Source organism: Actinia tenebrosa, unplaced genomic scaffold, assembly GCF_029948245.1.
Source record: "Actinia tenebrosa isolate PJP-AT-01 unplaced genomic scaffold, QUT_ActTen_1.0 PGA_scaffold0__85_contigs__length_37466705, whole genome shotgun sequence".
Taxonomy (NCBI): Eukaryota; Metazoa; Cnidaria; class Anthozoa; order Actiniaria; family Actiniidae; genus Actinia; species Actinia tenebrosa.
In genome coordinates, this window is record NW_028292569.1 from 15674155 (window position 1) to 15694920 (window position 20766).

General features: G+C 37.9%; 2 protein-coding genes across 3 annotated transcripts in view; one reads left to right on the top strand and one right to left on the bottom strand.

Moving 5' to 3' along the window:
• On the top strand, nt 1-9085 carry LOC116303140 (uncharacterized). Of its 2 annotated transcripts, none has more exons than XM_031712616.2 (11): nt 1-210; nt 2716-2894; nt 3115-3187; nt 4399-4467; nt 4598-4630; nt 4931-5050; nt 5608-5682; nt 6494-6562; nt 6693-6725; nt 7073-7141; nt 7551-9085. In XM_031712616.2, exons 2-11 carry the CDS (start codon nt 2739-2741, stop codon nt 7913-7915), a joined length of 1062 nt encoding a protein of 353 aa, XP_031568476.1. In that variant the 5' UTR covers nt 1-210; nt 2716-2738; the 3' UTR covers nt 7916-9085. The 2 variants fall into 2 exon arrangements, with proteins under 2 accessions (XP_031568476.1, XP_031568477.1); XM_031712617.2 differs by lacking the exon at nt 1-210 and adding an exon at nt 253-447.
• LOC116303132 (multidrug resistance-associated protein 1) overlaps nt 8710-20766 on the bottom strand; it is a 20713-nt gene continuing 8656 nt past the window's right edge. Inside the window, exons 13-28 of the mRNA XM_031712609.2 lie at nt 20664-20736; nt 20082-20208; nt 19472-19648; nt 19159-19326; nt 18526-18609; nt 18309-18444; nt 17230-17774; nt 15905-16417; nt 14733-14932; nt 14146-14272; nt 13717-13818; nt 13246-13392; nt 12765-12923; nt 11946-12112; nt 10941-11135; nt 8710-10437 (exon numbers count right to left, since the gene is read on the bottom strand). Coding sequence (XP_031568469.1) covers nt 10326-10437; nt 10941-11135; nt 11946-12112; nt 12765-12923; nt 13246-13392; nt 13717-13818; nt 14146-14272; nt 14733-14932; nt 15905-16417; nt 17230-17774; nt 18309-18444; nt 18526-18609; nt 19159-19326; nt 19472-19648; nt 20082-20208; nt 20664-20736 — 3032 coding nt within the window. The 3' untranslated portion in view covers nt 8710-10325. The remainder of the gene's footprint in view (nt 10438-10940; nt 11136-11945; nt 12113-12764; nt 12924-13245; nt 13393-13716; nt 13819-14145; nt 14273-14732; nt 14933-15904; nt 16418-17229; nt 17775-18308; nt 18445-18525; nt 18610-19158; nt 19327-19471; nt 19649-20081; nt 20209-20663; nt 20737-20766) is intronic.

A 20766-nucleotide genomic window follows, 5' to 3' on the forward strand; every position in this document is an offset into this window, starting at 1 on the left:
GCTCCACATTTCCTGCCGCCGAAGACAACTGAATTTCTTTCTCGAGTTGATATTTTCTGCTTCGAAAAGACACCAGAATTGCTATAAAAACACCTATGATTGGTCTGCAAATATTCAAAATTCTCAAGTTTCAAGTTTAAGAGAAGTTTTCATCGTTTTTTTTAAAGTTTGTTCGGCGTTTCCGCCGGAAGGTTGGACAAGACGCTTTTGGTGAGTTTTGTGCGCGTGTTCGTTTTGAGTCGAGCTGTTCTTTTCTTTCTAACGGAAATAGCTGGTTTTCGTGCACGATATATGTTGTAATCTCGCTTAACTTCCCACTTATGACTTAAATGATACCTCGTAGTTTGATTTTAATGGTTTATTCGTAATTTCATTGGAGAATTTTCGCGAAGTAACATCTGCGTGTCTTTCTGCTCGCTACGAAAAGGAAGTGAGGCCACACTGCAGGTAAACAGGAAGGGCTCATGTTTCTTGCTTTTGGCTTGAAAATCTCGTTAACTATACAAAATATGCTTGCATTTGATCCAATTTTCATCTTCCAGAGTCAAATAGAGTAAGATGGAGTGTTTTGTTTGGTCTCTGTAGACATTTGTTATGTCAAAGTAGAACTTTGGAAGCTATGCATCGTTGTAATCGTTGTAGTACACAACTCATTCCCGAAAACGTGAAAATAAATTTAAAAGTTCTGCTCCTTAAATGCTTTTATTTGTTCGCTCAATAATCCGCAAAGAACAAAGCCTACAGAAGTAATTTTGATAACAGCATTTCAATATCACAGCTGATTTTAAGAAACTTTTTTTGTTCCCAACGTGTGTATGCTTATGTTCCTCTTTTACTCCGACGAAGGACTAGCGTCCGAAACGTCAGTAAGTTTTTTCATCTTCTCACGGTGTATAATTTACCCTTTTATCATTTATGCTTATATTCGATTACTTCGCATATTATAAATCATTCTTGATTTTACAGTTGATTGCAGTAATAACCGTTGAATATGCTTAGTAGTATTTTATTTATTTCATGTTGTAAAAGAGGGAGAATTAGTGAATGGAATCCGTTCTGCTTTTTAAAGCGGATGTGCCAGAGACATACAAGCATGCAAATGATAATAAGTCTTGCATAAAAAAATATAAATCTAGCTCTAATAAATTGGATCACAGAATACTAGACATTTATTACCATTAAGTCTTTTTTAATTGATGTTTTTAAAAGCCATTTCATTGGCTTTTTCAAAAAACTCTTTCATTTATTTTAAATTATTAACATTTATTACAGTTACTTTTAACATTGATACACACTGTGATCAAATGTCTTTGAGTAACCTACTGTTTTTATGCTTTACAAAATTCAGGCAATTGCATATTAGGGACAGACCATTAGATAGTTTATAAGGGGGGGGGGGGGGGTGCATAAATTTTTTAAAAAAATATCGAGCAAGCACTTAAACCTCAAAAAAAATATCATGCAGCCACTTCTGTTAGAAGAAAAATATCTAACTGTACGCAAAAAAATAACATGCAATGGTTGAGCCAAGAAAATAGATATCATGCAATCAAATTACATGTATTGATCAATACCTAACCTTCAAACATATTTTTTTCTTCTTCTAAGCACAGTAGTAACACATCCTACCAATAACATGCAGAAGTAATTTTTTCTTGAGTCAGCCTGCGACAAACACTGGTCTATTAACCATTTCAGAGTCAAAGTAAAAATGTGTTGCATCATGGGGTTGTTTTTAAGGGACATTTTATCAGTCAGTTGACATTTTATGCATAAAGAAATGAAAGAAATCAGTTAAGGTTTATATCACTTCTTACTCATATGACACTGTGATAGCATAAAACGTACTAAAACCTTCTTAAAATATATAAAAAGATATGAACATGAAGTTTCAATCGCTATCACTTTTCTTTCACTTTTCACTATCAGCAAGTAAAAAAGATACATAAAACCATCTTATGATGCATAGCGCACTGCGACTCTGGAAGGGCTAACAGATTATTAGAATCTGAGAAAACTATTGTAATATAGTACTACTGTTAACAAGTAGTTTCTTTTTGAAAGTAGTTTTTGATTGAGGTATGAGTCTCTATTACAGTTACCTTCAGTGAATTAGGAAAAGGACTGTTCCATTTTTACAGTGAGATCACCCGAACTGTGAACACTTTGAGCTGTTTTTAGGTTATTATTTCCTTAACTTTCTACTGTTTCAAACCCTCTAAAATGAAAAATTGATTTCAATATATCTTATTTCCAATTGATTGGCTCAAGGAATTATTAATATTTACATCATTTTAAAAAAAAGTGACAAAAAACTCAAAGCGTTCGTGGTTCAAGTGTAATGTAAAAGTATTGTACTCTGACGTAAACCTAAACCTGTTACATTTTCTGTGAGTCATACAGGTAGATGGAATGATAACACAGCATCAAAGACTAAATTAGCTTTTGATGGTAGATTGAATGGCAATTTAGTTGATTTTTGACTACAGGTGTGAAAAAGTAGAATTTAAAGTGGTATTTAAAATAGTTTGGTAAAGAAAAGGCCACACAGTATTAAATTGAATTTTTACACAGCTTTTTAATCACAAATATATTGAACTTTGATAGCCATCACACTGTGAGGACTTTGAGAGCAAGACCTTTAATTGCATAGCAAAATGCCAAAATATTAAATAAAACATGGAGCATCTAATGTCATTATTCTTTTTTAAATAGAAAGTCAAGTTTATTAAAAAGTGATGGAGTCAGAAGAAGGAACAGGTGTGGGGAATGATTTTCAATTGGTGATCATTCAAACCATGGCATCTGTAAATGCTGATCAAGTACGATTGCTTGTAGAAGAAAACGTTGGTAGAAAACTAGAAGATTTTGGCGTTTTTTACAAGGAAAATGAGGTATACTCATTAAGAAATTATCTTACAAATCTTTTATCTGTATAATGAAATATTGATATGTGCTTTTTAAGATTAGCTTTTTTACCAATTAAGAACAGCATCAATGAAGAATTTATCATCTGGTTTATAATAATAATTTATTTTTACTGTGACTTTAATTATTTATTTTGTCTGTGACTTGAAACTTTTAAATAAATATTTGTTGTGTTTTTTTTTGTAGCTTGCCAAGGATAAAACCCTACAAGAACAAGGCATTGATGAAGGAGAAGTATCCCTAACTATTCATCTAAAAGGTTTGATTATGCAAACCAAGATGCATATAATATTTACTGGTCATTAATTTCATTATTTAATGTTCAATAATCAATAATTTGTGATATGAATTTAGAGATCCATTAGTTTTCATGGGTTTATGACCAACAGCCAGAATATGAACCATTCCAGCTTGCTTTTTACATTTAGGATTTCATGTTTCATCTTGTAGATGTTTGTTACATGAATGACACCTTTGACTCTGTTGAGCAACATTAACAAAACATTTTTAAAAGAAAATTCATTAACAAAACATTTTCAAAAGAAATGTCACCAACATGGGTTAGTACTCTATGTAAGACTACATAAAATGGCACTATTTGATTATCAATTATTGATTATAACATCCTGAAACTCTAATCCTAACCCCAACAACCAAAAAACCTAACCTTAAACTTTATTACGGAATAGTGCCATTTCATGTAGTCTTATATGTTATATGAAGTAGTAAGACCAAAATGTATTCACAGCCATTATAAAAGTTTTTCCAGGATTTTCTATACATTACAATAATTAGATTATTACATGGCACCTGACTGTCTCTACTTAGAGTAATAACTCTAAAATCACCAAAGAAGAACACATCATTAGCCATTTAACTTAATCTGATCGTTAGACTATTCATAGCAAAATCCAGTTCACAAGGTGCAGCTTTTTTTTGTCTGGTTTTACAGTGAATACAGTCTACTGTTAATTTGTATATTCATTGTTACCTTTCTCAAGTTTGAAAATAAAGTGTTGTGCTTGTACCTCATGCTACATAAAACTGTAGATGGGGATGAGAATTAAAAGCTCTATTATCTGCCATAATCTCAAATATTCTACACATCATTTGTCACTTCATTAACAGCTGTCTTTCATTGATTTTGGGTGAAGAAAATTGAACTTCTCATGTTAAAATACAGGGACATTTGAATGAAAAAAATTATAGATTCTGTAACTTTATTTTATGCATTCAATGTATAGTAAAATATGATATATGAATGATGTTAGATTATTGTCATGATGCTAAGTCATGTTTAAACTACATCTATGCAATTAACCCTCTTTATAAATAATGCTGATTTGAAAATAAATCTGTTTGACACTCCTATCAGTTTCAACCTATCATAAGCCCCACAATGACAGTGATTCAAATTATACAAATGGTTCTAGACATAGACCTTTATGCTCCTTTCTCATTATCTTACAGATGAAAATAAGATTATAGAGATTGTCTCATGTAATGCTGTGACAGTACAAGCCATGGAACTACAAACTGGTAAGGGACTTTTGACTAAGACAACATCTAAGTTTTTGACTTTCATCTTTTATTGAATTGTACCTTGTAACATAATTATAAAATTTTTGTATAAAAAAATGGATATAATTTTTATTTGGGTTTCTTTTAGATAACATTCGCAAAGACAGTGACATCAAAGATGGTAAGAAAATTGGTTGACAAACCTTTTTAAAATTTTTGAAATCATTATGACTTCTTGGACTGCAGACGTCAATGTTGAGTTAAATTACAGGTTAATTTCACCCATTCCAGACCATGTGTTTTTCCCTTTAGTATTTTTCCTTGTTTACCATTGATTAATGCTTTTTGTTTGAAAAGATACGTATGGACCTGGATGAAGCTCAAACAAAGAATCTTATCCTAAAGAGAATGACTTATTGTGTGAAATGAGAGAATATTGTTCCCAATCTCATTTCTCTCATTGTGGTATTTTTTTCCCTAGAAAACACCATACCATTGCTGGAGGTAGTCACACCCGACCTTGTTGAACAAAAGAATGTGGTGTACTTAGAGCCAGAAGTGATTCCTAAGAAAAGAAGAAGATCCAACACATCTAATAAAGGTACTAAGGGATTTTTAATTTTATCTCATTCTGGACTTTTTTGTGGGTGCCAACAGTATTTACAAAGCCAGAGTGAAGTGGGTCTAGTTGGAATAAATAAAGTTTTTGAATCAGAATGATGTAGTTTTTGGTTCAATCTTGCATAAAAATGCATGATTTTTTCTTATATTTCTGCCATCCCTGAAACCAAGCAAAAGATGAGAAAATTCAAACTCTCCATTCTCTGCTTTCTTTGCAAGCTGATTGAGAGTCTTTGCAAGCCAATTGAGAGTCTTTAAAAACCAATTAAATTTGCAAACCATTTAGTGTCTTATGATTATGTGTTTGACCCATTTGCAATAAATGTGCAATCAACACAGCCAAAGATATCTGGTCGGGTTTTTAATCCAAAAAAAATTAACTGGTGAAACTCAAAAATTGACTACAAAACTACAAGAGGTATAATACAGCTATTTAGCTAGAATACTATCATTTTAGTAACTAATGCTGAATGTTGTATAATGATAGGGATATTAATATGTATTTTTTGATTAATCTTTGTTTTTTTTATCTTCCAGCCAGCCCCAAGTCTCCAATATCCCCTCTAACGCCCCAACAAGTTCCTGTTATTAGCTGTGCAACTACTAGCATTGGTAAGTGTGTATTGGTATAACAAAGGATGGTATTTGTTACTCCCTTAGTTTTCTTTGTATGCATCAAACCCTTGTTTTATCATTGTTGTGAGGACTTGTGGTGTATCCTGGCTTATTATCAGTGTGTTTATACAACACCATTGAAAATACAGCCAACTGAAATACAAGAAAGATGAATTCATCAGGCATTGCAGTCTGGGTATTTTCAGTGACATGGGATAGCACAGTTAAAAATGCTTTCTTGTGGTACATTATGGAATATCCCACTTGTCATTGGCAAGATGATTTGTGTGGATACAATGTCGGATTTATAATGTTAATGTCTGATCAAAACTAGGACTTTCTGGTCAAATTTTTGCCTTACTGGTCATTTTGACCAGTAACGTTGAGCGATAAATGAGGTATGACTAAGCTAAAACTAATTTGGCCTGTGATGACCAGTGACTGACTGACCATTATTTTAAGCCCTGTACTAGAAAGTACAAGTGACTTGTGGAAATTCCATAGCACATTTGTAATATACCACTCGAAACAATATTTCAGGGGCACATGCCCCCCCACCAAATTTTTTTGGGGGGCCTGGCCCCCCCAAAAAACATTGGTTCTTAGTCATTGTTTTATGGCGCATGCGTCTGCAATCAAACAAAACATTGCCATTATCACATAGCGTTAAATATAATCTTCAGTGCCCCCCAAAGATTTTTGCAGTGGCCCCCCAAAGATTTTTAGCTTCCTGCCGCCCCTGTATTTAACATTAGTATGTAGAGTCTATGAGTAGAACATTTATAGGTAAAACTTAATTATCTTTTAGGTCTAATAAAGCCAGCTGTTGCTCTATCCACTGACAGCGCAAACCAGCAAATCTCAGTCATCAAAAATGGTGAGTATGATGCAATCTTATTTTCACTTCATTTGTACTTTTTTTTCATTGATCAATGAAATTTGTAAAAAATAAGAAAGTGAATCTTTAACAAATAAATCATTTATTATGATTTCGTTTGTGTTTCTAGGTGTTGAGAATGCTATTTCTGTTAAAAATGAAGGTAGGTGGTGAAAAATTTTTAATTATCGTGGTTCTTCCTTTGCATCCCCCATCCTATGACAGCCTATACCCCACCACCACAACAAGAACATTATAGCGATCGATGATTTATGATTTTTTACTTAATGGGAATAAAGGGTGGGCAGAGTTTGCTAGGTCTCTACCTTGTTTCAAGGGTTTTTCTCTGAAGTGAACTTCAGTTTCTTCCTCCCACAAAAACATGTTAAATTCAAGTTCAATCTGTAAGTTAACTGTGCCCTAAAATTGATCAGACCAGAGATTGTTTAAGGGTATCTTGATTAAATTTGAAAGTATTTTACTCAAATTTTATATTGAATGATTAATCAGAAACAAGTGGTGAAGAAGATGAAACAAAGACAAGAACCATTGATGGCAAGACCCCAGGCAACAGATCAGGTAAATATAACTTAAAACAAAATTCCTTCCGTATCAATGACACTGATGGAATATTAAAAAGAAAGAAAATGTATGAGACAGGGTTTACAGAATAAGCAGCCAGCCGCTGTGGAGATTGCTTCTTAATTGACTGCCAGCTACTTTTTCTTTTCTATAAAAATACCATCCTGTTCCTTGTATTGGATCACAGCCAGCAACTTAGGACTTATGACTACCTAGTCTAAAACATTCTGAAAGCCCTGATAAGATCGGCTTCATTGACAAAACTTACGTCACTTAATGAAATGAACTGATAAATAAAATGACTGATTAATCAATGGTCTTGACTGATTGGCTGTATTAATCAATGGTCTTGACTGATTGGCTGTATTAATCAATCGTCTTGACTGATTGGCTGTATTCGTTGTAGGTAACAATGGACAAATCCAGTTATGGCAGTTTCTCCTTGAGCTTCTGACAGACAAGTCCTGTCGACACCTTATCATGTGGGTGGGAGAAGAAGGAGAATTCAAACTCAATGACCCAGAACAAGTAGCTCAACTATGGGGCAAGAGAAAGAACAAGCCTGCTATGAATTACGAGAAATTAAGCCGAGCATTAAGGTACTACTATGATGGAGACATGATCCATAAAGTACACGGGAAACGGTTTGTCTATAAGTTTGTGTGTAACCTGAAAAACCTGCTTGGATACAGTGCCGCAGAGCTGAGTAAGTTAGTAATGGAGGCGACAGAGACACAAGTAGATCAAAGTTGTACTCCATTATCAGTTTGAGTGTGGTTCCAAGTTGTTACGAGCATGCATGTGAGGTAATGAATGGGGTTAAGAAGGATATGTGTATATAGTCAATATAGGTAGATAAGGTACAGTTAATTAAAAGAATGTCATTGTCTGGCTCAAGCTAACGAGAATGAAATGAAAGAATGAAAGGCAGTGTGGGTAGAAATCGTTGAAGTGGTTAACTGCATAATTATAGCTCCCTCACAGGACTTCGGAATGCAGCTCAATTTGGAGCGCAAAACGATAAGGTTCCCAATTCTCAGGAGATTGATAATGTTTCTTTTGTTTTGTCCTGAAAATTGAGCTCCTTTGACGTCACATGCAAGGGGTCTATTCAATAAAATATGCCCTAGGATTAGAGTAGCCCTTTTCAATCCCATTACTTAGGCTGCATTCATAATGTATGGCAGAGGGTAGGGTGCAGGTGAAAATTTGAAATGTCCACAATAATTCTTAACACCCCCCCTTAAAGTCATGCAAAAAAATACAATTCCCCCTAAGCAAGGCTTGTAGCTTCTCCCAAAAATTGTGCATCCCCCCATTTTTCTGATTAAAATTTTACCCATCCCCCCTTTTTCCTACCAAAATTTTCCCGATCCCCCCTCAATTTCACCTGCCCCCCCCCTCTGCCATACGTTATGAACGCAGCTTTATAGGCTTGAGGTGAGTGATGCCAGTTAGCAATGCTTTTGAATGACTACATGGTATGTAAAGATACACTTAGGTGTCAATAGTACAAATAAGGTACACAGATATAGATAGTGAATAAGGGGACTCCAAGGCATAGATAGTAAATCCCATATATTTTATCTCTGTAACTATTGTATTTATTTATCTGTAAAGTACATATATTATGTAATTCACTACATATATTTTCAAATGTGATAATATTTTAACAAAATTATTACGTGCATAGTTTCATCATAAGAGGTAGCTCAGCATAGCAGTCATATTCCAAAAATTTTTTAATCTACAAAATTTATAATCCCCAACATTTATTTTCCCCCTTTTTTTTGTGTGCTCTTATTCATTCTAAGTAGTAGTGAGTATTATAAAATAATAGTGAGATTCTTAAATCTTAGAATACCAAAGTGTAAATGAAGTGACCGTATCTTTTGTTTTTGTACATAACTTTAAAGTGTAATAAAATTTGAACTAACCTGAGTAATTTTCTTGTATTTTTTAGAAATTGTATTTAGATCTAAGGTCAAACATTGAACTTCACATGAGCTGTACAATCAAAAAAATGAATAATAAGGTGGTCCTCTTATACCATATTTACTTGTTTAAGCAGCTGCCCACATTTAAACGCCACCATTAATAAATTAAGCACTGCACCTAAGACCAAAATTATTAACGAGCACTGCCCCCAAAGAAACCCAAAACATTTAAGGAGCGCCACGGTGCTTGAACGAGAAAATATGGTATGTCATTAGGTTACATTTGTGTGAAGTCTGACCTTAGCTCTAAGTTTGTTTGAAATAATCTATACCTATATCTATAATCTATGACGCACAAGTTAAAAAATTTTAGAAATAATTTAATTTAATTTCTACATTTTTATAAAAAAATAGGAAATTTTCACTTCTTTAAAAATTCAGTAACTAACTAGCAATAATTCCGATAATTATGTGCAAAGTTTTCTTTAAAAAATATTTGCATAATGATTGAAACAATTTTGGTATAATGTGTAATTTAATACTCTAGACAGTCTTCAATCTGTGTACAAAAGTCCAGATGTTCTACAAAAGTGTGTACGAAAGTCAAGATGTTCTACAAAAGTGCGTACAAAAGTCAAGATGTTCTACAATAGCCTCATGCTACCATAAAAATAATGCACGTCTTGTTGCCCCAAATAAAAGGACATATTGTCACTATCCATCTTTATGTACTGTTTAATAAAAGAGCAGGAGTGTTTTATCGGGTATAAAACATGAGGCGCAGCCGAGTGGTTTAAGACCCAATAAAACACGATCTGCGAGTTTATTAAACGCTTAAAAAAACTCATGATGTAAGTTCTCATATTGTACCGAATTCTTTACGAAATGAACCAGGTTTGATAGTGAAAATCCAAGTTAAAGTTTATGCAAATGAAGACGATTCTATATCAGATATAAAACCTCCTTCATGGTCATGATTTCTATTGTGTTTCCTTCATTAATTATTAATGACTTTTTTAATTCAATGTTATTAAGCAGTTTCATTGAATGGATTATTGTGTAGGACAGATTTCTTATGATTTTTGACATAGTATGATATGTGAAGCGAAATGGATAAACTGTCATTCATTGCTTTAAGACTGATTCAGCCTATGTTGGTTAAAAAAAGCTTCTGATATGATTTTTCTCAGCCATGAAATCTGGTCCACAATCACAAAGAACACATTCAGAGGTATACTGAGAATTTATAATGTAAGGCCTGCATCTTTAGCCATGTCATAGAAGACTTTCTTTCTTGTTAACAGTGCAGCTGGGGTGTCAAATTCAACTACTGATCCATGTTCTAGAACCATTATTCTAAGGAAGATAGAAATTATAAGTCATCCCTGCAAAGAGGGAGAGGCGTTGGGTTGTGGAGGGGGGGGGGGGGTAGCCTTCCTACTTACAACTAATATTCATTGCTACTTGCTGATCAAGACACAAGTTGCAAGAGGTAAATGGCTTCAGCCACGTTACTTTTTGCTAATGTCCCCTCAACTTTCAAGTATCATCCAACTTTTATACATTGCTACTTGCTGATCAAGAAAAAAGTTGCAACAGCTAAAGGGCAATAGACTATCATTAATGAAATGAATCATGAGTACATAATTAATAAAGGTAGAGGGGAACTTCCCACTTTTGAGGGTACTTGGCAGTTGTTATAGGCCAATGATTCTAATGGCCGAGAATGACGATGATGATGATGAAATATGTTGGATTTATCAATTGCCCTTGATCAATGAGAGCTCGGCAGCTAGAATAGTCTAAACTGTTCACAAAAGACACAAGTTTAATATGGCTATTAAAACATAAAAACATACCTGTCATAATCCATAATTGTGTTGAGTCGATGTGCAATAGTAAGTACTGTCTGATCAGCAAATTCTGTCCGTATGGTTTGTTGGATTAGTTCATCTGTCTCCATGTCAATGGCAGCTGTTGCTTCATCAAGAACAAGAATCTTGCTCTTTCGGAGGAGTGCACGGGCAAGGCAAACAAGCTGACACTGACCAACACTGATAACAAAAAAAAAACACTAGCGTGTTTTGTACAAAGTGTTACTGGTCTGGGCCTAATGGTGGATAGTGCTATTTGACCGTAAAATCTCATCCAGTGGATAATTTTATTGCATAACGATTTATCCATTCAGTTATTTCTTTGTTTCTTCAAGTGCATCAAGAGTTTCTCTGGGTATACCCCCACCCCAACAATAATCAATATATTCAAATTCCATAGACTGATAATGACTATCCGTCAATCAAGCGCAATCAGTTGGTACCTTTCACGTTCATACCTGGCGGCAGCGAAAAACCAAATTTCAGCGTGCAGCTTGTTGACACAAAGTTCGCATGTTTATGAAAATTACATTAATTTTTTGGACTGCTTTGGTTTATTGAAGGCAACAAGTAAGTAAAAAGGAATCTTAAAAACCATGTAAAAAAGTTTATAACTATGCTAACATTTTAGATAATAGTCTTTCCCCGAGTAAAAAATGTCATATTTCAGGTCAATTATCACAGGGAAAAAAAACGGGTTCCCAAATTGGGAATTGTTGGGAATTTCCTTGAATTCCCAATTTGAACACCAACGTTGGGATTTATTGTTGGGAATTTCCTTCTAATACCCAATAGAAAAACAAAATTCCCAACAAACTAACATTGGGAATCAGTGCCATGTTTCCAATTTCGTTCTCTCTGGGAATTGGATGGGAATTCGTTGGGAATTCAAGAAAATTCCCAATTTGGGAATCTGTTTTTTCCCCTGTGTATTGAGCAGGGGCCACAGCTTTAACAAGGACAAATGAATGTTTTGAATTTTTCACTTACCTTAGGTTATCTCCACCTTCTTGTACTGTGTATTGCAGCCCATCCTGCAGCCCAGATACGTACGACTTAAGATGGACAACCTCTAGTACACGCCACAGCTCTTCATCATCATGATGGTTGAAAGGATCAAGATTCATGCGAATTGTGCCAGAGAACAAAATAGGATCCTGAAAAAAATCATAGTTAAAAAGTCATTTACATACCATAACGAGACCATGCCGTGTTCCTGCATTCTGATTGGACCAGTAATGATTTAGTGCACTGTGATTGGCCCAAGGCCGTATCGTGACCGCGCATTGCGCCACGACTTTCTCTGTACGAAATTTGATCTCGAGGACTCCGTATGGACGGGAAACGATAAAGCAGGTTTACCGTAACCGTATATTTAACTGCGGCGGGTTGATTGCATATTAACGTGAACATGAAGTGAATCTAATTCTATGTGAAGGTATCTACCGTACGTTTCCCACTCATGCGATAACCAATTCTTATGAGAAACCATTTCAATGTTACGGCATGTCGTACTGTGTACGTGCCGTAAGTCAGTACGGTACATTTCCCAATCATACGATAACGATTTTTGAGGGAAGCCACTTCAGTGTTGCGTCGTGTCATGGACGTTTACACGAAGGTATGGTGAAAACTACTTATACTGGGCTAATTCACTTGTTTTTGGTGTCCCGTTAAAAAAGGAAACAAAAGACTTAGTGAAAAAGACCGAGTCGTCCTGCTTTGATGTCACCTTGCCACGCTTTCATCGGACAAGATGACAAATAAATTGAACGTCGACTAAAAAAAACTATAAAAGCATGAACATACCTGTGGTATGATGGTGATACGCGTGCGCAGATCATGTAAACCAATCTTGGATATGTCGATGTTATCGATAATGATTTTCCCCATGTTGCATTCAAGAATACGAAACAGTGCCATAGACAATGTAGATTTACCAGCACCCGTACGCCCAACGATACCGACCTGAAAGAATATAGATTAATATTGCATCAATGAGGACTCTGGTAAAGCCGGCGGTTCGACTTCAATAACTGGGTGCGTGATGACATTTTGGCTGGTGTGGTTGGACAAGGGATCTCATAAAGCAGGCTGTTAGATTCGACGTCTGGTTGTGCAATGGCACTTCTCATGTATTGTTCTTATACCTCTACCCATGCAGCAGCAACGAGGGGCGCTCGCACACATTCACTCGAGCAAAATATTCGAATGTTCCTTGTTTCCTTAGTGTTCGTGTTTGTACTTTGCATCACTGATTTGAACCGCAGAAGCTAGGGGTTTTTCTTACCTTTTCTCCACCATCTATTTGACAAGATACATTGTGCAGTACAAAAGGTTGACCATTTCTGTATCTCAGTCCTAGACCATCTACATCAATATTTCCTTCTTGAGGCCATTCTAAAGGTGGACGGTAACCAGGGATGATCCAGGGTGCCTAAAATAACAATAACGTATGCTGGTAAGACAAACTTGGGAAGGTATCCGTGACGTGTTCTTTCTGCAAAACTTCTATCTATCTGTAACTAGATTTAAATATGTTGTAGCGGTATTTTCAAGCGTTTATGTTTATAACAGACGTCAATAGAATACAGGATCTGCATGGTTGTACGAAGGAAAAATCTTATCCAGTGGAAAAAATTATTGGATAACAGCACTGATCTACTAATGCACTGGATAAGGATTTATCCGTTGGATAGCGCTATTCACCCTACGAACAACCTGGCCCAGAAGAATATCTCAATAATATATACGGGATTACCTCGGTCGGGGTCTGGGAGTATTCCTTGACTCGTTCTACAGCAACAATATTCGTTTCCAATTCACTGGACATCCGAACCAACCACGTTAAAACTCCAGTAATCTGTAGAAAAGATAAACTTCTTCAAATAGATATAAAAAAGTTTGGGACTATTTTTCCTAAGATTAAAAAAAGAGCTTATTATTTAGCTTTTCCATTCAAAATCATTTAAATTGGTATGACGGTCTCGAAAGATTTTTCCAAGGAAAAGCATCTCACCCACCCACCCCTCCCCTCCCAGAGAAGGGAGGGGTAAAACTCAATGTCTCTTGATGCTTTTTGAAAACGGGGGGGGGGTTCTAACGCGGAGAGTTTCTTTCAACGTTCCCAAATTTGGTCTGCTAAATCCTATATCAGTGTTAAGACGGTATAAAAAGGCAATATTCTTACCTGCAATGCGATGGCTACGGAAAGCCCAACCAGACCAGCTGGAAGAGAATCACGGTATAGGACAGCGAATAAGGCAGCGAATAGGAGAATGAGTGCACCTATGAACTCTAATCGAAGACCTAACCATCTAAAGAACAGCATGACGTTTTAGTGGACTAAAGTTTAGCTCACATGGAACAGGGGTTGTATGGCAAACCAAAAAATGATGTTGATAATTGTGTAGTGGTGATGATGATGATGATGATGATTATGATAATGGTGATGATTGTGAAGAAGATGCTGAGGATGATGATAATGATGGTGACGATAATGATGATGCTGACGATAATGATGATGATGAGGATGATGATAATGATGGTGAGGATGATGATGATAATGATGATGATGGTGAGGGTGATGATGATGATGGTGAGAATGATAATGATGGTGATGATGATGATGATGGTGGTGATGCTTGGCTGATGGTGATGCTGACGGTGATGATGCTGATGGTGACGATGACGATGATGAATATGCTAGCTGGAGCTTGCTTTAGATATGACCAAACAACAGATCAAAGCTCGCTGACATAAGTATTTAAGACTTACCTATTGGAGCAAATATAAGGATAATTAGCCATGTGTGTCGCATCCACTTTGTAGTGGTGATCCAATAGGAATCGCTTCTGTTGGGCATACGCTCGTATCACATTGGTTCCAGTGATGGTCTCAAAGAAATGACCGTAGACAGGGGAACGGGTCACAGACTCGATTCTGCGTAGCTGACGAGAGGATCCAATATATACTCGCTAACGAACAAGATGTAAAAAAAAAAACACTATGTAAAAGCGTTTGCAAATGCACTGACGTTTGGAAGCTAAAAAAAAGAAAATGTGGTTAAATTTAAGCAAGTTAACTGGGAGTGGAGTGCTGGCCAGCGGTGTGAGACTTGCGCATGCGCAGTTACTGCCTAAGGCCTCGTGGTTGCTGTAGCTGAGTTGCTGTTAGCCATTGCCTTCATATCGCGATTTTGCCCCGCCCACCCTCCTCTGGTTGGACAAGGTAAGTAGTTTACTTCCACTGTGTAAGCAGTGTGACAGGTGCCGAGGTTGACCCGTGGCTTGGTTGCCATGGTTACCTCTTGCCAGCTAGTTGCCATCGCCTACCGCTTTGCCAGGCACCTACTCTCCATCGTAACGACAAGTTAATACTAGAATATTACCTAGGTGACAAAAACTTATATAAAAAACTTATATTTTACAACCACCACTCCCGCTCGGGGCTCTTTCCCGAGGTTCCCTCCAAATGCACTACCACTACATTCTATATTTACTACATACAACGCTCAACTCACATGTTGATTTTTACGGAGGCAGGAAACCGGAGAACCCGGAGAAAACCCTCGTGGCAAGGGTGAGAACAACACATCAAATCAGGCAATATGAAAATATTGGAAGATGTTGGATATTTTTCGTTGGGGGGGAGGGGGATGAGAGTAGCTGGGTAATAATAGATAGTAATGTCTTTAGAAATCGTCGTCTTGATTGGCGCTCATTCCATGATAGATTTGGAATTTAGAAGTTGAATTTTGTGGGGGGAAGAAAACCAGAGATCCTGGAGAAAAACCATCGAAGCCGTGACATAAGAGAACCAGCAAGATACTCTACTCACATGATGGCGAGTCTGGAATCGAAACCATGGAAACAGTGGAGAGAGGCAGCGCATTACCAACGCTCAACATCTACGTGCTTTCCTTAATTAGTCCAATTAAAAGTACTTACCTGAACAAAAATGTAGAGACCTAGAAGAGGAACCACACAGGCCAGGAATAGAGGTGTGGAGTAACTAATGACAAAGATAGTACCAACAACGCCGAGACACATTCGAAAAAACATCATCAGTGTCCGCGGTATACCATCATCAATCATGTACGTGTCCTTTGAAAACCGGTTAACAATCCTCCCCAGGGGGGTGGTCTCGAAAAATGACATTGGTGAACGTAGAACGTTTAGAAGAAGATGGTTGTGGAGTCCACGAGATGCTCTGGTGGCACCGTTTGAAAGAAGGAATCCTCCTAATAGCAGAGCAACAGCCTGGCTCAGCCCTAAGCCACCGTACACGCCAATGTACATGTCTCGAGTATTAGTAGTCGTGATGTTGGCCGTGCTCCAGTCGGCTAGCCAGATACGAGATGATACAATGAAAGCCTCGGAAATGAAAATAAGGAACAGACAGACCAAGAAAAGGACCAAGCCAAAAGCCTTGGAGTACGCCTGGACGTCAGAACATTTGACCTGAAAAAGATTGGTACAACAAAGTTATAGTGAGGTGTAAGCAGTGTTTATATATATTGCTATTGTGAAATTATGATTATCGTGCCAACCGGTTTTTGTCACTGCATTGTTGGATTGTCCAATTGATTTCTGTTTGGCAAATTAAGTAACAATCAACCGCAAATAATAGGCCCTTTGGGGCTCAGTAATCACGTGCTGATTAATTCACTGAGAGCAAATAAATGAACATCTTGATTCCCATGGGTGAAATATACTGGTGAGCAAACAAACTTTCTACAACCTGTTTCGAGAGATCGTAATAAAACTGCATTTTGTGACACACTGGTTACACATCGTTTCATTCAGTTCTTTACAAGTAGCTAAAAAGAATCACCAATTTAATATAAAAACCAACATTTTGATCACCAGTACAGACACGTGACCGTTAACTGCAAAGGGCCTATTATGTCATCATACGCCTACCTATATCTCGTTTGCACGTTACGTGATGGCGGCCATGTTGGTGGTATAGACCCCTTGCAGCACGTCGAAATGCAGCTTAATTTGGAAGACATAACAATAGGTTTTCAATTCTTATAAAATTGAAATTCTTTTGTTTTGTCCTCCAAGCTGAGCAGCTTTGATGTCATATGCATGGGGTCTATTTAACAAAGGATTTCTCCCATAACACTGTTAATACTGACCATCAACATAGCCACATGACATCTTTGTCTTTTGACTAAGAAATATCCTTAGAGAATATAACGGATGTTATCTTTCGACCAATCCAAAGAGAGAGACGAACATATTTTAAATGATATAAAGATGCCTACCCGTCCTGTTTGTGCTCGTTCAACAGTCGTTGTCCGCCCTAATCCCTTCTTCTCGTCACGCATCCTGGGACTAATCCTAGTTAGTTTCGATTTGTCATCAGCTTCTTCTCCCTCTTCTTCTTCCTCCTCGTCCTCCTTCACTTCCACCTTCTTAGCATCTGCACTCACTACCACGTCATCTTCACTCGACTCGAGCTCTCCTAAATCACATACATTAGAAGCAAAATCCGCCTCACAGGGGCACGACACAAGGCCCTCCATTGACAAGACCATTCGAGGTACACTAGCCTTGCTGTGGTGCTGCGGTGATCGGGTTTCTCGCCGACGTGTCAACAGAGGATCCCTATGTGTCAAGTTGGTAGCGAGGTTTGTTTCGCTTTTAGCGCGCGATCCTCTAGTCTGACCAATGTCATGGTGAGAACCACTCATATTCAAATGGTGAAAGCTTGTTACTTTGCGAGCTGACAATTCGACCTCTTTGAACCCTGGAAGTTTTAGGGTATTTGCGCCGGCCTTGGCTTGGCTGCTCCTAGGTGTTTTCCCTACTGCAAGATGAAAGAGGGCAATGAATAAATACTTTCCTATAAATGCTTTTCTCTTTAGCAAGGCAAAGACGAGAAAGCTTTTCAATACCCTGCTCCCAGAGGTTTTTCTTTTTTCTTAATGGGTTTTCGAGGGGGAAGCCGTGAAGCCCCACGCCGTCCGTCAACGTCTGTGACAGGGGCGGATTCAGGAATTTGTTCAGGGAGGGGTGCAGCGCACAAAGTTAACCCAGGGAGGGGTGCACCCCTTAGAATCAAAGGGAAAAAACATTATTTTGCATTGGATATCTTCGAAGTAGGGTCACAGAGTTGAAAAAGGGAGGGGTGCGCACCCCCTACACCCCTCCCCTGGATCCGCCACTGTGTGATTAAAAGAAGAAGGGAAAGAAAAAGAAAAACGAAAACGAAAACGAAAGAGATAACGAAAACGAAAACGAAAACGAAAAAGAAAACGAAAAAGAAAACGAAAAAGAAAAAGAAAAAGAAAAAGATAAAGAAAAAGAAGACCTCTGGTAACCATGGTCTTTCAAGTCATACCGTTTGAGTCAGCCTCATGTTTGCCTGCAGTACCAGCGAATCCCTTGCCATTACCGTTACCGTTACCATTTTTATAAGTATTAAGAAACTCAGCGAAAGCTCCTTGATTAGCAACCAGTTCATTGTACGTACCGATCTGAAAGAGAAAAAGAATTTTATGAATTCTTATTGCGCTTTTCTTATTTATAAACTATAATTAACATTGCATGAGGCTTACCTCGGATATTTTCCCATTCTGTAGTACGACTATCTGGTCGCAATGCTGCAAGTATTGCAATCTGTGCGTTACGAGGATACGCGTCTAAAAAATGCAATGAAATAATTATAAAGTAACTGCAAAAGTGATAATTGCATTCAGCTGAGACTTGAGTCTGAGGTAAAACGTCAAACTTCCCGAATCGAGCCTAAAGACATCAGAGGAGACCACCTTGTTATCCATTGTTTCAATTAGGTTCGGCTCATGTGAAGTTTGACGTTTGACCCGAGCCTCCCTCACTTTCACTACTCCGTTTAGAAAGCAAAAGGTCGTTGGGTCTGACACTGCTCATCCAATCACAATGCTCGAACATAGTACCATCACATCACGTTCGTATCGCAAGTTTTTCACGGCCGTAAACATTCTGCTCTAGCAAGAGTTGATGTGGTATGACTAAGAAACGGAGCGGCACGCGGCACACTCACTCACGGTAAGGAATAAACGACATCCTCTAAAGCAATCACAGCGCGCGAGATTTCACTTCATCCAATCAGAATCCTCGAACACAGAACCTGGCACAGAACGACACGGCACGTTTGGACTTTAAAGTTTTCACGCAACGAAAAATACTCAAATGATGGATACACGTCGTACCTTGTCTTGAATGAGTCCAGTCGGCCCTAGTACTTTATCAAAGATATGCTTTCCCACGTGTGAATCTACAGCACTCAACGGATCGTCCAACAAATAGACATCAGCGTTGAAGTACACGGCTCGTGCCAGGCTTACGCGCTGTTTTTGACCTCCGCTTAAGTTTATGCCCTGGGGAGAGTAGTATATCACGTCGTTTACATTTGCATTTGTAGCATCTTTTAGTAAAGAAACAAACGGTAACTGTATGTAGACAGGCGGGTATGGGAAACACGGGTGGCGTAAACCCGATGCTAAAGAAAAACTAAACCCTCACCTTCTCGCCAATTTCTGTCAAGTCTCCTGCCGGCAGGACCTTGAGATCAGGTTGTAGGGCGCATGCGCGGATAACCTCCTTGTACCGTCTAGTGTCCATCATCTTACCGAACAGGACGTTTTCCTGCACAGTCGCATTTTGAATCCAGGCCTGCTGGGGAACATATGCCGTGGTGCCCTGTGGACGAACAAAAATTCTCTCTCCCTCATTCACCTTTCAGAAGTTCCGAAGACTCTTGACGATCATCCAGAATCTTGACGATCAACTTGTCACATGGAATTGAGGGGTTGAATTTGAGGGTGGGTGAGATCAAAAGCTCTATTGTATAACATCCCTTATTCTGCCCCACAAACCTCTGGACCACGAAAGCGTTACGAAATTTACATTATCCTTTGAGTCAATCTCAATTTAATTCTTATCGATTCAAAGTGATGGCGAACGGTATTTTCATGGTCGCGGCACGGTACGTCAATACCTGGAAATGATTTTTGGATTCTGCGCTGTTTGCCTCTACGATTTCCTACTCGATATATGACACGATCTTACCAACAATGTCGTTTGGATTTGTATCTACCCCACCACAGGGATACCGATTTCTAGTCACTGTTACCTTAACATAGACCATTCCATCCAATTTCTCTGTTTCTCCCAGTAAAGCTGATAATAGAGAAGATTTGCCGCAGCCTACTTGTCCAACTACTGCTACTAGCGATCCACTGGTAATATTTAGATTTATGCTTAAAAAAAAAACAAGCACTTTATTGTGTATAAAAGGCAAGGTGCGGTGGGTGAGAGGTGATGGGCTCTATAAATGAAATGGGATTCAGCAGTGGCTTTCCACAGACACAGTGGGCAATTCATCCACTGAAATACCAATTAGGATTTAGAAGTTGATTTTTGCGGATAGAAGGAAACTAGAGAATCCGGAGAAAAACCTATGAAACACAAGAGAGAATCAACAAGCCACTCTAATCACATATGACATCGAGCCCCACGGAACTTGAACCCGGGTCGCATTGCATGGTGAGAGGCGAGCGCTCTCACCGCTAGGCCTTCTGTGCTTCCAGTTCAGACAGACTGGCGCGCTCTACAGACAGGCCGGCGTGCTGACACGTCATATGACGCACGTTCTGGTTTCCTGGGTCTCGTACGTAATGACGAAAATGGGGTGTAATGAAGCTCTTGAACTCACTTTTCTAATACAGGTTGACCATTTTGTTCCCAAGAAAAGGTTCCGTTCTCCACGTGAACTGCCTGTGCATGAACTGAAAAATAAAATAGTTGTATTATCTTGA